Source organism: Dunckerocampus dactyliophorus, chromosome 14 (assembly GCF_027744805.1).
Source record: "Dunckerocampus dactyliophorus isolate RoL2022-P2 chromosome 14, RoL_Ddac_1.1, whole genome shotgun sequence".
Taxonomy (NCBI): domain Eukaryota; kingdom Metazoa; phylum Chordata; class Actinopteri; order Syngnathiformes; family Syngnathidae; genus Dunckerocampus; species Dunckerocampus dactyliophorus.
The window spans coordinates 15,253,465-15,270,995 of NC_072832.1; the positions used below are offsets into that span (position 1 = coordinate 15,253,465).

At 40.0% G+C, this 17,531-nt stretch overlaps 1 protein-coding gene across 1 annotated transcript; it reads right to left on the reverse strand.

Annotated features, from left to right (window-relative positions):
• Window positions 1-1,187: 1,187 nt before the first annotated feature.
• fam83b (family with sequence similarity 83 member B) lies at window positions 1,188-16,907 on the reverse strand. The gene is made up of 5 exons (XM_054799637.1): window positions 16,760-16,907; window positions 13,740-14,216; window positions 11,165-11,329; window positions 4,690-4,814; window positions 1,188-3,482 (listed from the first exon to the last, which is right to left on the reverse strand). Exons 2-5 carry the CDS (start codon window positions 14,190-14,192, stop codon window positions 1,616-1,618), a joined length of 2,610 nt encoding a protein of 869 aa, XP_054655612.1. The 5' UTR covers window positions 14,193-14,216; window positions 16,760-16,907; the 3' UTR covers window positions 1,188-1,615.
• Between the last annotated feature and the right edge of the window lie 624 nt (window positions 16,908-17,531).

The window sequence follows — 17,531 nt, forward strand, 5'->3', positions numbered from 1 at the left end:
TACTGGAAGAACGTTACATACAGTACATAACAACATTACCTGCCGGATAGCCTGGTATCTTGTCAAAGCGTCTTGCTGCGTCATTTGATATCTCATGCCTGAGCTCAGACGAAGGGGCCACAAAACATATTGAAAAGTTGTAATCTTTATTTAATTTTACCTGTTCCAACAACGGAATTCAACTAACAGAAGTGCGGAGGGCATGTGTCGGCCTACTTTGAAATAATTTAAACACTGAGCTTTTTGGAGTCATTCCTGTATTTGTGTAAAAAACGAAACATTGCCAACTTTAACATTAAAAGGCCCATCCGAGTTCACATAGCTGCATATCAGTGCTGTCTGCTAAGTGCTCAATATTGTTTATATCACTTACAGACAATTCAATATGCTTTGACAATACCGTTGTCCTTCGTTTATCGCGGTTAATTGGTTCAACACATGACCGCAGTAAGTGAATTTCCGTGAAGTAGGATTCACTATTAATAAAAAGAATATTTTCGTAGTTAGAGCATAGAAAACCCGTTTGACTTTCGAAATACATTTTTTACCATTATTAGAGCCCTGTAGACACAAAATAACGCCTATAGTCACCATTACACTCCTGCTGTTCTTTGTTTACACTACATTGCGCAACACTAATGTGCAAGCTACGGGATCACCGCAGGAACATAAGAGACGGCCTCCGCTCATAGCATGTAGCAATCTACCAAGCTCACTAATTCGCCTCCAATTTATTTGTTCTAAACTTCGTGTTTCAAATGGAGTGGGGAAGGAGGCCAAAGTAAGAAAACCGTACCACTTCCACACAGAATGGGAGGAGACCTTTTTTCACTCTGTCATGTCAGACATGCCATGGCTGACTCCATGCAGTGTGACGGTAATGTAATCTAAGGTACTGCAATGTCACGCGAATGGAAAATGACTGACGCCTAGTGACCATAATACTACATATAACTTGTCTTTCAATATTTTTTTGACTTAATAGGCCATAGCCAACCACAAAACAGCGATCGTTTATTAATTCATTCATTTTTGAAAAACTGCGTCCCTCGCTACATTGCGGTTTGACCCATGGTCAAACCGCAATGTAGTGAGGGACGACTGTATAGTGACACCTCCGAAAGGCATATAATGTGGAGTTTGTATTGTGATGCCACCCCTGTAGGTATCACAGGGGTGGCATCACAATACAAACCAATTACAAATGAATTTTGAAGAAAATGTTGACAAAACAACCACAAAACACTCCGTTACGTGTCTGTCAGAGAGTTTAAAGGGGGAGAAGTTTGACTTTATTGTAGTTTTATTATATTTACAGTGTTTAGCTGTTGTTTACCCTTGTAAGTGTGCAAAAGAATGTTAACATTTTACTCCAAACATCACCCGTATTCTTAAGACAGGTACAGGTTTTATACAGGCCTGGATTGAATTCATTCACTTTTAATTATATATTATGGGATTTCTTTGAGAAATTGAAAGCCAGACAGCAACAGGGTTGTTTGACTTTGGAGGTTCCACTGTAAACCTCTATGGTGAATGATCCGTGAGAATAAAACAGACAAATAAACATGCCTTGTGGCACCTACACCTTGGAAAGACACCAATTGAAAGTCCACTACTTGTTCTTGTGGATGAGGTTTCCCACTCTATGAAAGAACTTCTCAAGCTTGTTTTCATGGTGCCTTCTCCCCAGTCGGGCGAGGCTGATGTCATTCGCTACCTCACCTTTCGTTTTGGTTTTCTCCAAAGAGTTGAATGGAGAGCGTGAAGGTTGCTTCTTTTGAACTGAACAGAAAGGCTCAAATCTGCTGTACAGCCGATTGTCGGTTTTCCTGTCTTTCCTCCAACCCGGTACCTCATTGTTTTTGTCAGAGATGTCAGCCACATTTTGTGTTACCGAGGCAGGCATCTGTGGTTCTTTCCGGTGCTCCTCAGTTGTAAATCGTGGTTTGGAATATGTCACATCTGCCGTGTGGTTCCTGTAATGCCCGATGGATGAGTTGCTTTGGTGAAGTTTAACCTCACTTTCAGAGATTGTGCCGTCATCATCAGCTTTTATAGTGTCCGTGCTGCCCTCTGATGTCACGCTCGGAGTTTCTATTGTTCTCGCTTGGTCTTCTTTTTTATCTGGTATGTTCAAAAAGGACTTTATCTTCTGGGTGCTCTTTCTTAAAAATTGCTGAGAGCCCATTCTGCTGGATTTAACTGTCAAATCCGCACCGTCCCTATCCAGGGTTGCAGCAGACACAGTCCTAGAAGGCCGCTCCCGCCAACTGGAAGTGCTGGGGCTCTTGACATCATAATGAGACATGGATCTCTGATCCTCATTGAGATTTGACCCGTATCCTCCGTATTTAATTCCAGTGGTGCCTCTATCTATTTGCATTCTAGCAAAACCACCATACAAAGCGCTCGAGGAGTCCTGCGTGTATGCCGAGTTTGATCTCGGATCTGCCACACTGTGCCTTTTGTTCCAGCTGTTTGTCAGAAGGTCAGGGTTTGTGATGATCTGCCCACGTTTCACCCTACCTAAGCTGGCATATGAAGATGGGTAAGAGCTTTTCCCTTCGCTGTTGTCCTCCAAAATCTGCAGGCTTTTTCTCTTCATGATGAATTCTTCATTGTTCAATCTGTTGCTGTCAATTGGATTCCACTGCAGTGAGGAGTAGTGCGAAGGGTTGTGTATCGATGTTGAGGGTGTGTTTTTTATGTGTGTGTTGGGCTCCATTTGCTCCGGTATGGTGGACCTAAAAGCAAGGGAAGACCTCATTCGTCGATCAAACTGATCCAAATAATCAGACTCTCCATACGGGACATCTGGGTTTTTCAAGTATGACTCGATCCTCCATGTGCGCATGAATGACTTGGATGTTTTTTCCAGCGTTGGCATGTTCTGCTGCATGGACACAACGTGTTTGTCATTGCCATTGTATGACTTACGAAGCTTTTGACTCCTGTACATCTGTGGCACTTGTAAATAATTATTATCCATTGGATAGTGGTTTGTCCCAATTGCTGTTTCATGAGTAATATTCCAGTTGCTTGCTCTGTCTCGGATATTCTGTGGGACATATCCATCTTGTCTCTCCCCAGCATAGCTGTGCCTTTTCAAGTAGTCCATTGTCCCTGCAGACTGAAACTGTGACATGTGCCTCTGCAAACCGATGTCATGCTCTGTCAAAGGACCAAGTTGATTATCTTTGTACAGATTCCTTTCGCAGGTCTTCCGGTAGACCGAGTCCAGCGTGTGCCTCAACTGGTCCCGACGATCCAGGAGTTGGCCGCAATGGGAAGAATATTTTGACCAAACGAGCAGATCATGTGGACCATTAGAGGGGAGAGAACCCTCTGTTTGGCACAGCTCAGCTGGCACGGTGGACCTGGCGTATAGAGTTCTAAACTCCTCATCGTAAGACTTCACCAGATGGCCTGTGATAACTTGCACCATGCTCAGATTGATCCTTCCACATGACCAGGTGAAGCTGTCAACAAACAAAAATGTGGTTAATTTATCAGTGTGGAGGAAATATCTCTCAAAAAAGTATATGTCAAATTCCTGTTATTTTTTTCTGTTTTTTAGGTAATGTGTATGGTGACAACAATATGTGAAATTTATCTAGATGTACTTGCACAACCCAGTGAGATAATAGGCATACAAACTCAGCAAAAATACCTAATTCTGCCGTATAATTCAGTTATTTTTGGTAATAAATGTCATTATATAGTTAAAACAATTAATACATCTCTAACAAGGTCAGTCAAAACTGAGGCTTATTATCTTTTTAAAGGTAGAAGTATTAATATTAGGTCTTTTTAAAGTGTAAAAGTGATTTTTTTTGGGGGGGGGGGCACATATTTTGCGGTGGTTTCTGATCAGCTCTGACGATGCTTACGCTCTCAATGTAGGACCTAACAATCAATTCATTTTGCCTTTACACACAATTGGAGTCAGCCCAGCAGGTTTGAAAAAATATTTTTGTGTTAATTTTTTTCCAAGCTGCTGCACGTACCCCCAAGTCTTCTGGGAGCCTTGTCCCACACTTTGAAAAATGTTGATTTATACTATTCCCCATTAATGAATATAATTGTGAATATTAATTATGTACAAAATCATTTATATATTATTAATTGCATGACTAATTTATACATTTCATGACCTTTTTAAAATAATTAATGTATATATTATTATCGTCATCATTCTTTGTTATTATTATTATTGTTGTTATATACAGTATTATTATTATTAATATATTTATTTTGATCATATTTTTAATAATTTGATGGACGTTTGATTCCTTCCGAAAAGAGTTTTTTGCTCTGGAATACAACATGAAATCCGTCAAAGTCACCCAGGCATGATCAGTGATGTGATGGTTGAATTTAAATATAAGCCGTGCCCACCAACAGATCAATCAGTGTATCTCAAAAGTAAACACTGATTTATCACAAAAAAAACCAAAAGATAAACCAAAGCCATCTCTTATTTTCTTCAATTGATGGAACACACGGTTAAAATTTGTCAACGACGTACCGATAAATATTTTTTTAAGTAAAAAAATAATATTTGACTCTAGGTATGATGATTTATATCGTTTCTCTGGTATACTGAAAGATATCGAACACATCTCACTCCAAACATGAATCATAAATGATGGCCGTTCCAAAGCGACCTGCAAAAGTTGTATTCACCTGTAGGAGCCGTAAATCACTGTATGACAGTCCACCAAGATAAACTTCTGCTCCATTGCCCCATGAAATTTAGTCCCTGATCGACACAGATATTCTTCGCCTTTCACAGTGCGTACCCTCATGTTCTGTCAAAAAAAGAAGAGAATACGAGTCACATGTGGTTGCCAGTAGTTACATACGTCATTTATAGTGCAATCAATGTGTCAGTCAGCTGCTACACACCAGCAAGTGAGCAGAAAAATGTTATTGTGAGGTAGGTACATTTTCTGTTTTTGTTGTTGCTTTGTGATGTGCTCTCAATTTCCATTTCATTTGTGCATGTGTGTTTTCAGGAGCTCTAGCTTAGAAAATCAGTTGCGATCCAACACACAGGAATAACAACACTTTTTCTTCTGTGTCACACTAGACACAAAGAAAAACTAGACAAAGAAACGTATTTAAATTGGAACGGTCCGCCTATGCAAATGTAGAGTAGGAGGGGGGGTGTAACGGATACCAGCTGGTGTGACTGTGCGAAAGTACATTGGTAAAGCGGCGCTGGATGATGAGTTGGCAGCTCAGACTTCTAGCCTACGGCTCTCATTCAGTGGACCGTGGTTCGAGCCCCAGACATGCGCAGGAGCGGACCAGGCAGGTTACATTGGTGCTGTGACCCGGATGAGTGTGAGTATTCTGTTCAAGTGACCATTTTGGAGTGGTCTTTTGTTGTGGCCGACCCAAGGCCACACCTGTGCAATAATCATGCTGTCCAATCAGCATCTTGATACGCCACACCTGTGAGGTGGATGAACTCAGCTCATGACAAATGTGAGCAAACATTATTAATTAATTGACAACTATTTTGATTGTTTTTTAATTTAAAATTTAAATTTGGATTAAAAGATGTAAATATCCTCTGATTTCATGTTACAAATGTGATTTTTTTTTTAATTTCCTTGGTCATCCATGAAAGCAGACCTATTATCTTTGTGTTTTAGGCAAAACCAGATATTCACACACATCAGCTATGATTTTGGAAAATAGTGATCAACAAAACAAAACAGCAATCTTCAGATTGATTCACTAAGAAACTAATTGTTAGTCTGTAGTTGCATTTACATTTTTGTTGAGTACATAACGACCATTCAAATTTATAAAATGCAGTCGGACCATTTTTATAAAGGTTAATTGGTTCCAAACCCGACCGTGATCACGTGAATTTCCACGAAGTGGGATTCAATATTAACAAATTGAATATTTTTGTAGAAAACCTGTTTGACTTCCTAAATACGATTTTTACCATGATTACAACCCTGTAGACATCAATGACGTCCCTATAGTCACATTTACACTTGTATTTACTATTATAGTAGACATAATAATAAAAAATAAGCCATTTTAAGACATAAATAAGATAACATAGGCTCACACGTTAGCATTGATTGTTAGCGTACTTCCTGGTGGCTATTGTCTCATCAGTGTAAGGTTACTGGCACCTGACGGAGGTGTCATGTGGGATCGGCAAAAAACCTTGGCAGCATAGGGACAGAGAAGCACACATTATTACATAAAAACTCGAAACTTGGAGAGGGAAAGGTGGGTGGAGTTTTTCCAACGCAGGCCGGCAGCCAGCCACTAATCGCAGCCATATTTTGGCGCATACCGTGAATCCCACCTGTGAGCACAGGGGGGATGAAGTGGTGAAGGCGTAGGATGGAGGGGTGTGTGTGTGCGAATGTGCATGTGTGTGAGTGTTCTTGGATGCATGTGTGTTGCTCTGTTCTAGTGCACACTCTTGGTGCCTCATTTCGCAGGATGTCATCACGATAACACAGCAGTTGACAAGGAGACAACCATGAATGGGCGTGTCCGTGAAAGCAAAGGTGAAGGATACAGAGCGTCTCTCTGCAGCAATCTCAAGGAATGGCACCAGCACCGACCTTGGCCGAGGGGGGAGACCCAAATGCAGATTACATTGTTTGAAGTGGTACAAGTAGCCGCATTCCAATAGACTCGGCTACTCTGTTTGTCCATTCAAGTCTCTCGATCAAACCATCAATCATGACGGGCAGCTGCTGGGCACTTGGACTGCGGTCTCCATCTTCCGAATTTTGTGATACACCAGGCCAGTGCCTGACCCAGTCAGCAACAGTCCTGTTATCATGGTTCCGAATAGGTAGAGGATTTCAATGTCCTTAACGGAAAGAAGAATCGCAAGGCCCACGACCCTCCACTTCCCCCAACTGTTCATCACAGATTCACCCGAACCTGAGCTTCTCATTGAGAAGATTTTTTCAATTTCGTGGCGACACCAATTGATCAATTCCATGATTTAGATTTGAAGAGCAATGCAGAGAGAGGCTCTTAAAAGTATGAGGCAGGACAAAACCAGACATGAGAAGCAAAGCTGGGAAGATAAGGGAGAGGAGAGGGAAAACACGCGACCGCCTTCGTTGAGAGCCAGCAGAAAGAAGATAGAGATTGGTTTATTAATTAATATATTTGAATAACGTGATAGAGTGAAACCACAAAATTCAAAGCGCAAAGTGGCGAGGGACGCCTCTAATAGCCTCTTCGATTATTTCCTGTACCCAATTAATGTCTTGTCCTTTGTTTATAATTGCAGCATTTTCGGTACTGTTGCGTAAAGGCAAGTCATTATAGTGTTTGATTTGACAACTGCCATGAGTAGTGTGTTATTTATTTCGCAAACCTTTTGCTTTGCCAAAATATTGGTGCCCGCAATACCTAGCTCTGTTTACTTGTGAATCATAAAAAAAGTAATCTAGTATGCAGAGTCTCTTCTCTGTGAAAGAAAGCAATCTTAGCGTTATTTAAAATGTCAAAGCATATCATTTGTTTTCTGTCTTAAATCAACAATCTCTGGGTGGAGATAACGTGTAGGACTGATTGGATTTCAAGGATCAACATTACGGCCACTCCAACCATGGCATTTTCTGCATGCAGGCCACATATGTCACTCATACAGCAAGAATTCTGTAATCTGCTTCATTATTTGCTGTCAGCGAACAATTCTTGTAATATTGCATGGCCATTTGCCATCACTTACTTTAAAACTCCCAACAGCAAGACAGATTGTCCTTTTTTGCTGTGATGAACATGTATTGCTTTATGCAAGAAATTTTTCATATAATTTTCCATGGAGGCAGCCATAATTAAGTCAGTAAGAGAGACTATGCAGTGAATAGAGGCACCAGGGTCTACGTAAACGGTAGTAACAGGAACGAAAATCTAAGGCTATGTTCACATTGCAGGGTATGACGCCCAATTTGGATTTTTTTGTTCAACTCCGAACCTTTATGTAGTCGTTCACATTACCAAAAAAATGTGACTTGTATTTGTGTGACAAAACACGACGTCACACGCAGGACGCAGCGCAGTGTGTTTACAGAAATAAAGTGGTCTCAGTCCTGGCACATTTGTGGCAATTTCAAGAATTGTATGCAACCGAATGTGTAGGAAATTAACAAGAAAGAGGGCAAGACTTATGTCTACAGTATGGCAGTTTTGAGGAGTGGCGTGTGGGTAGATGTTGGAGCCATCAGTGGTGGGACATTTTGCCTCCATCTGTGTGTACCTTTCCCCAACTCTCGCACGGCAAAACACACCTTTCGATGACATACAGGTCAGCTATACACAACCCAGACTCTCAGACTGCGGTAGCACCTGATTCATATCAGATTTATATCGGCATACGAAAGAGGCTTGGGTCACATTTGAAAAACTCTGAATTGTACTGTTCACACAGACATGGAAAAAATCAGTCACATATGAGCAAAAAAAATCATTGGAATTGACCTGCAGTATGAATGTTGCATAAGTATCGGTGACACATTTCAGTGCTAAATGAATGCCGACTCAGCCACCTGCAACAAGTGCTATTCTGTGCAACTTGCATGTCACAAAACTCCTTAAATATAAAAAGGAATCGTTCATGGACAAAATTTGTATGTTTTCCACTTTTTAAGCACTGGTTTAAGCACCGGCACCGTTTCAAAAGTACCAATTTGGTACCGGTATTGGATCATCTGTAAATGATATAATTTTGCATTCACAATTTTTTACCATGTACTACTTTTTTTCTAGTTGTATTTATATATATATTTTTTTACATAAACATATACATTTTATTCTCATTTATTATTTGTATATTTTTTCTGAATTATTAAAATATTCTTGAGTGTTCTGTAGCCTGCATAGCTATTTTGTTGTGCCACAAAGTTTTTTAGGTTAGGGTAAATTCAAAATATCATGTGTCCATTGCCATACTATCACTAAGCGAATCAATGGTTCCTATACGAAATATTGTAACTGCAATTAATCCATTCCAGAAAGCCAAAAATGTTAACGGAAAAAACACATTTTTATATTTTTACAATGAAAAAAGCTGCATTTGTCACTGTTTAGTGATGTCACGCGCGATGTTGGTTAAAATAACATTTTCTTTGACTTTTAAAGCATATTTCTCAGAAAATGTTGGTTTATTTTGAAATTGTACCACTTTGGTGGAGTTTGGCTTTTTAAGGTCCCACTCTGAAATAGTGCAGTTAGTTTGGTCGGGGTTATCGGTGGGATGGCAGATCATGGTGCATTTAGTGGTGAAATTGTTTGGTTATGTTGCACATTTACACACATCGCCATTTTCTGGCACATTTTTTGCAACATTTGAGATATTTTTAAACTTTTTCATTGAATATCGCTTTGTTACATTTTTTAAAAGAATAGAATAGGCTTTTATTGTCATTGCACCGTCTGACACAACAAAACTGTGGAGCAAAAAACACCAAGAAATCTTGAGTATGGTGTCATGTTTCACCCCTCAAGGCACTTGAAGATAATGACAAGGACACTGGCCAAGGAGGAGCTAAATAAATGACAAGGTCAACCACAAAAAGCCGTGACGATGACTGAACTAAAACAAGGAAGTAAAAAAAAAATGTTCTTGGCGCTGATGAGACATAAGTGGGTGACAACAAGACATAAGTGAGTGACACAACTGGGCTGATTGGCTGAACGTAGGAGAGGCAGGACTGGGTGATGACTGAAACAAGGTTTATTAGTGAAACGGGGATGAGCAGGTACACCACTATCTGTATCTGTATCCGTATCCGTTTAAACCAGGCCTATTTCCGGCGGGGCGTAAGCCGGAAGTAGGCATGGTCTAAACAAAAATGGGTGGGACTTAAATTGGTAGTTTAAGTTTGAAACTGACATGGATTGATCAGAAGTTGTTATATTTATTGTTTATTATTCAGCTACATGTGTACTGTGTATGTGTGTAAGTGATCTGTAAGACTTCATGATCTGTGTGAAGTTGGTGATTCATGCAAACATCCAGTGATGGCAAACAGGGAAATAATCTGTCAGCCTTGTTCACTCTAGTTTTTTCAAAAGCACCGCGTTCAGTACTACGCGCAAGGTTTTCCACCTGACTTTATATCACCAGCCAAATTAGAAGCAAGCAGCCAGAAAAAAAAAAGAACACCAACACAACACGAGCCGTTTACAGCTCTGTCTTGTCAAATGCAACGCATACTCCTCTCTCTGTCTGTATGGGTCGCTGTGTTTGACTGGCCAATCACAGAGCGTGTAGAGTGAATACATAAGTTAGTTAACCAATGAGGATTTTCCTTCATCACGATTATGGGTAATAACAAGTTGTAGTCGTTTCATGCTCATACTCTGCAAAAATGCATTATCCATAATGGATACTCGTCTAAAACAAGTACCGTATAAACCGCACTTTTTTCCACTGGTAAGAAGCAAAAAATGGTCCGGTTTATACACGATGACAGGTCTGTGACCAGACGCAGAAATTGACGAGAAGCCCATTTTTAGAATAGCCGTCTGTGGGTCAGACAGTTGCTTTGACTTTAGCGCCCTCTGCTGTACAGTTGCTGAAAATGCTAGTGTATGCAACTAACTTATCTGATGGCTGTCTGTATTTTCACACAGTGAAACGATCTCTATATACACTGAAGCTAACCTAAGCTTCCAATGTAAAATACAATACAACGTTGGAGCTTATTTAAATTCACACTGAAGCAATGCAATAAAATAATAATAGAGAAAAAGAGAAGCAGTGAAAGATAAGATATCAAAACATCTCTGCAAATTGCAAATTTCTTTATTTGGATGTATTATTATTATTATTATTAATAATAATAATAATCTGCGCTTAGCCATAATATTAAAGATCTAGATGCCGAAGTTCAGATTTCTTCTTTATTCTTCTTTTTGAAATTGCTTAGTACCTTTACGCATGTTGATTTGAGAGGAAAGAGTTGGCAAGCATTTATGAACTAAAAATATTTTTCCCCGCCGTGAGCCTGAAAATGGGGGTGCGGTTAATTCACGGGTGCGGTTTATACACGGTGCTTTACGGTATCTGGCTCATCCCTAGTGAAACAGTCAACAACCATGACTAATACTGTGGAGTACATCTTTGGCGCCTGGTGTTTAGAAGTGCACTTACCCTCAGTTGTTGAATTTTAACATCTTGATTTTCAGCCGTTGTGAGGAAATGTTTCAGGTGGAAATCGTTCAGAAGCACGTAGACAGGTAATCCCCGTATGGATGCATCAACAATTTCTTTGAAAATATCGACATCAGTGAACATATCCATCACAATTCCGATGACCTGCGAGGAGAAAGGGAGTACCATCAGATCGGCAAAGTTCCGTGAATACAGTAGTGTATAACATTTTTTGTGTCATGATTAATGTACATGTTTTCCAACCCAATAAACGCAATAACGGTTGAAATGTAGGTGAAAGGCACGACACCGCAGTGTTCTGCAACAGAAGTGTGGTGTCAGAAGTGGGATACGCAAGGTGATAGATGGAGATGGGTGAGGTGCCTACTTTATTTATGTACATAGACATTTTGTCCCATTTAATGTGTCATCTACTGAAGACAAACACCTCACTCAGCTCACCCTCAACCCTCACCTCAATTCAGTTTATAGATGGTATAGTTCACACTAAGGGTGCAATGGTATGGCATCCTCACAATTCACTACATACCTTGTATTGTGCAAATGCAATCTGCTAATAAAAAATAAGCATGTAATTCACATTTAGTCCCATAACTTGTTGAGGTGCATCGCAATGCCGAATGTACACTTCCTACCTCTCACTTGAAATGTGTACTGAGTCGGAAATCGGTGTGCTGATGTGTACCAATTCAATACGAATACATGTGCTGTATTTGTTACTCAGCTAGTTTATACACAGTGAGAAAACCTGTGAGCCCATTTGAACTGTGTCAATCACTAAGATGGAAGTACCTTTTAAGACACCTAAACAGTCTCTCACACACATTACAGTGGTACCTCGGTTAATGTCTGCCCGGGTTAGTGCGTTTTCCAGTTAACAACCAAAATTTTTGCAAATAATTTGTCTTGGCTTGCAAAATTGTTTACGTCGCCATCTTGGATCACACAGCCAAGACGAAATCTTGCAACGCTTGCACGTGCATTGTGGGCCACGGGCACCATTTTGGGTTGTTTGTATCAGAGTTGTCGAGAGATACACAATGTAACAAACACATGGACCTCACAAACAGGTGTGGGGGGGGGGGGGGTTCCCAACAAAACTATGTAAATGTGATGTTAAATATTCAGTTGTTCGTTCATTTGTAATTATTTTTTGCAGCATTGTCTGCATGTAAATCTATAATTATTTTCTATAAAATGTGTTTTGTGTTAACATTTTTAGGTGTCTGGAACGGATTAATTGGACTTACATTATGTTCTATTGGAAAATTTGCTTCGGTTAGAATCCGTTTTGGTTTGAGTCGGACCTTCAGGAACGCATTAATGACGTTAACCAAGGCACCACTGTATTTCACACAAGTGAGTACATCCCTCACATTTCATCAAACATTATTTTTACAGTAGATATTCTCAGTGGGATAATACTTTAGAAATTAAACTTGGACATACCTTAGAGTAGTCAGTGTACAGCTTGTTTAGCAGTATAGATTTACTACCCACTGAAAATTCGTCAACACACAGCCATTATTGTCTAGATAGCTGGCAACACGCGTGAGTAGCAAGGTAATTGTCTTGTCTTCAGTAAAGAGTGGTGGTGGTAGGGTCATGGTCTGGGGGTGCATGAGTGCTGCCGGCCCTGGGGAACTGCAATTCATTGAGGGCAAACAGGAATTCCAACATGTACAGTGACATTCTGGAACAGAGTAGTTTTCCATCATGATACCTATCCCAAACACACCCCACCTCTCACCTAAAATCTGTTGGTATAGTTTCCCCACTCACCCGTCACCCTGAACAAGATAAGTGGTGGAAAATGTATCATTATCATAATACTATGCATCAGCATTTATGTGTGAAAATGTGTACAAATAATGGTCCCCTCTTGATCAACAACCTAGCCCTAATAATGGAACTCTCTGCAGTTGAGTAAAAACATTTTTCATCCCCAAATCACCTGATGTGCCTCTCTGGAAATATTTATTTTTCTTTTTCACTTCACTGTGGACTCTTTCATGCATGTCTTGAATCCATGCTAATGCGTTTGTTACAAAGTACAAATCAATGTTCAGGCTGCATGTAATGAGGTGGTAAGACGACTTCATTTCAGCCTATTTTGCTGGATAATGGTGACTCGTTTCTTTCAGGGCCTTCAGAACAGAAGGATCGATTTGTTTAGACAAGATGTCAGTTCCTGTATCCTTTAACAAAATGTAAACAGACAGAAACCAGGCATCCCATGTGACAGTTTTCCCTACTTGAATTGAACTACAAAGGAGAGGAGTTAATAAGAGCAGGTTCAGCTGCAACATGTCTGCATGCAACAGAATACAAATTGTCTGTGACCATTTGTAAGACATCGACTAAAGTATTTAATGTAGTAGTATTAGCAGCATGTTCCCACACTCCCTTGATGAGAGATGTCGTCAAACTGGATTCGGGCCATGAAAGGCCAGCAGACACTCCCTGCCACTGCTGCATGCTGAAGGTCTAAGGGTAGCGCTGTCCTCAGGGCTTAAGGGTGATCACGGCACACGTCAGAAGAGCATGTTTTTACCTGTCTTGCATCCCGGATATGCTTAAGAATCACTTCTTTAATCGAGGGGCTGTTCTGTCTCGGGGGATGATAGAGGAGATCTATGTTGGTCTGTAGGTTTTCGTGCATAACCTCTGGCCACCCCAAGTCTAAATTGGGAGCATCCACATCTGAGTGGACGGGCCAGTACGTCCCGGAGGATGATTTGCTGCTGTCCGTCGGTTCATTGACTTCCTCTACATGGTTCTGAGGTGGGAGCTGCTTTGCATTGGTAGTGATGAAGCCAAGCTCTTCCTCTGACAGGAAGCTCCCAATACGTTCTCCCTTGAGGAAGTCATTGTAACTGTCCCTGCCACCGCTCAGGAGGCAATCAATGGCCAGTCGATATGACTCCTTATAGTGGGGTTGCATGTAATCCCCGGATGCATAGTCTCCTCTTAAGGATGACAGCGAAGAAAACTCAGAAGACTCCATCGTTGAAGGCAGCCTCGGCTACACCTATTGCAGAAAATGAAAACAGGATTAGGGAGACTATATTTTATCAGTGAGTGTGAAATTAAAGGGCATTTTCGTCATCAACTGTCAATACCCAGGCACATGTAATCACAGTCTGTTTTTAAATGATAAGGCTTTTAAAGGGTGAATGGTTATTTTTTAAAACATTTTAATTGTGTAAGGTATTTCAAAGCAAATACTGGTCTGGATCCAAATGTAAATATAAGCAGCCTGTCATCACTCTCGAACTACAGCTTTTGGATAACAATAAACAGGTCTGATGGTTTTAAAACCAAGGAACAAAACAGGAAATTGATTTAAGGGCGTTATAATTATTATCAGTGTACCACAACTTGTTCAATTTAACCCTGACAACCTAGTCATGTCGATGTTTACTCTAACTAGGACGCCACTGTAATAATATTTGCCATTCAACTCTACTGGCGGATGTGTCATTCTGTCTGTGGGTTAAAATTGTGACGCACCCACAGTAGGTCTTCACAGAAACTCCCTTATCTTTACTTGTTATGCACTTTAAATTAAGGTCATGTTCATTAAATGAGAGGCAAGTGCTCCACCATGCATATAAAGCACGAGTCAACAGCATGAGTAGTAAACTTGTGGAGCGTTTTAATGAGAGGCACCTCAGCAGTGGCTATCAATTGGACAATAAACATCATTTATCAAGAAATTCAGCCCAACAAAGTCCCTCAGTTATGTTTGAAAGCAAAAAAAATAATAAAAAAATAAAAGCATACCACTTCCACGTGGACTGGGAGGAGAACTTTTTTCACTCTATCATGTCGGACATGCCATGGCAGACTCCATGCAATGATAAGGTAATGTAACGTAATGTCATATTTCATCAACGTAACATTGCTAATGCCTGGTGTCCAGAATACTCATATGACTTGTATTTCAATATTTTTTGACTGTCAACCACGAAACAGTGATTCATTTTAAATTTAATACATTTTTGAAACACCGTGATATTTGAACCGTAGCGAGAGACTGTAAATTCCGTTTAAAAAAAAACAACCTAAATTCCGATGTATAAGCCGCACCCACTAAATTTAGAGGAAAAAACAGATTTGTACTCATATACAGTAAACCGCACGGGTCGGTGTCATAAAATAGCATATTGTGGCGTGCACAAGTCCGTGAGGGCCAGGCAGCTCTTTGACAGGAGCCAATCATGAGCTATGAAAAAAGTCACAACAAGCTTGTCAACCCATTGGAAATCGCGAGAGGTCATCACTCAGTATAACAGTCTGACTCACGGTGTTATTTTACATAGAACACAGCAACTTAACACTCACTGTATATCTAATAAATATACAAACATGAACCAATATGAGTTGGTAAAAAAAAAACATTCAGGTTTTCCCATAATGCATTTCGTTTCAGCAAAGCATTTCATTGGACGACAAGTATCATAGAAAATGGTTGATGGTGCTGTAATGCTATCTCTGTCCACCAGAAGGAGCTGATGTCATTGCAGCGCCCCAATGAATACGTTGCATTGGTACATGTTTGTATGTTTATTAGGTATATTTTTTTTGTGTTATGTAGCTCCTATAATGTTACAATGTATGGCATATAAATTGGAGTATTACTAGTATTATTATTATTATTGGTAGTAGTATGAGCATTATTACGCAAGTTTGGATTTTTGTGGTCTGGTTTCAGATGGTTTCAATGCGTGTGCTAAAAGGGATTCCCTGCAATCACACAAGAAAGTTTCCTAACAAGACATTCGGTTAAATGGACGTACAGTGCCTGTAGTCCTCGGGTTACCAATGAGTTTTGTTCCTAATTAACAGTTAAGTCACTCGCACTTTATACAGACCATATGAAGATCATAAAATACAGTAATAAAACACGTAAGAGAAGTATTAACTGAAAGAGTAATTTAAGAACAAGAGGGAACAAAAAGCCATAATGCTTCTTAGTTATTCTTGTCGCTTTCATTGGAGCATGTGCTTTAACATGCTCGATACTGTAGCGACCTGGCAGTTACTGTATGTGTAATGTTACAGAGTTTTGTGATTTCTGCCTGTAAACATGACAAGTTGAGTCCTGACTGTGTGTGGGGGGGTGCGGTAGGAGTGCGGCTGTGTACAGAGAGGGCAGTAAATCTACTGGTGTTGTTTTGGCATGGTTGCGTGGTTGTAGCCTATTTGGTTTTCGCAATAAAGACATCATTGACCACTTCCCCATCATCCTTACGCGCAAAAAAACCTTGACATGGTCTACTGTTGCGGACGTAACTCACACCACGCTAAAACTCAAATCTGAACCCTCAACGTCACTTCCTGTCTGCCCCCCACTCAGCTCCGCTAGCACCAGAAAACATTTACAGCAGCACACACAAGGACGAGTCTTATTTATGTCATAAATGGCTTACTTCCTATTAACACTATTAACAATATTAGTCAAGATAACTTTATTCAAATATAAAAGCACAAACACTGTGTAGCTGGATTTGATGCATTTCATCCTAGTGCAATCACTGCTCAGTCAACGGTAAGATGTAAGTAACTTACATTTAGAGTGGGAAAATCCTCTTGACTACTCCCAATATCCCAATGAGGTTTATGTACAGGCGTCAGTATCTTGCTTCAATATTTGAGGAAGCTACGGTCCGCCAGGCTGGAAGCAACAAAGACAGGAGGGAGTTGTCTGAACATGATGAGCAGTGTGCTGAGTACGGAGGGTGTGAGTTCCAGTTTTGACATGCAAATGGCCGGTCTGCTTGGAAACCTGCTCACAGGCAACCGTAAACCTGTTTGAGACTTTTTTTTAAGCCACTCCTCTTCTTTAATGACAAAGTGCAGCCTCAGCGAAAATCACGATGACAGACAGATGACAATACTGCAATAATGCACTTATTGCATCCATGCTCTTGCCATCATCCGTGGCAATGTAACGTGCAATGAAGGGGTGTCCAAAGTGCGGCCCCGGGGCCAATTGCATCCTAAGGCTGTTTTTTTATTGGCCTGCAGCACTATAAACTAAAACTTAAAAAAAAAACAACAGCAAAAAATAGAAAAATCAGCAGCAGTAACTTTACAAGAATAAAGTAAAAATGTCTTCATTTTTTGACAATAATGTCGTAATATTGTGAGAAATAAACAAAACAACAGATAAAGGTTTTTTTTTTGAAAATTAGGTTGTGGACAAAGGTATGATGTTACAAGAATAAAGTCAAAATAGTAACTTTCATTAGTATTTTTTACAAAATAGTAAAAAAAAAAAAAAGGAATAATTATGATTAGAAAATGTACAAGAACAAAGTTGGAAAATTAAAAAAAACAG

Excerpts from the sequence above, each read along its gene's own strand:
- fam83b (XM_054799637.1), bottom strand. The coding sequence starts at position 14,192 with ATGGAGTCTTCTGAGTTTTCTTCGCTGTCATCCTTAAGAGGAGACTAT. Across the intron at positions 4,815-11,164 it reads TTAAAATTCAACAACTGAGG|AACATGAGGGTACGCACTGT; the intron begins GTAAGTGCACTT and ends TTTTTTTGACAG. Across the intron at positions 3,483-4,689 it reads GTGATTTACGGCTCCTACAG|CTTCACCTGGTCATGTGGAA; the intron begins GTGAATACAACT and ends GTTTGTTGACAG.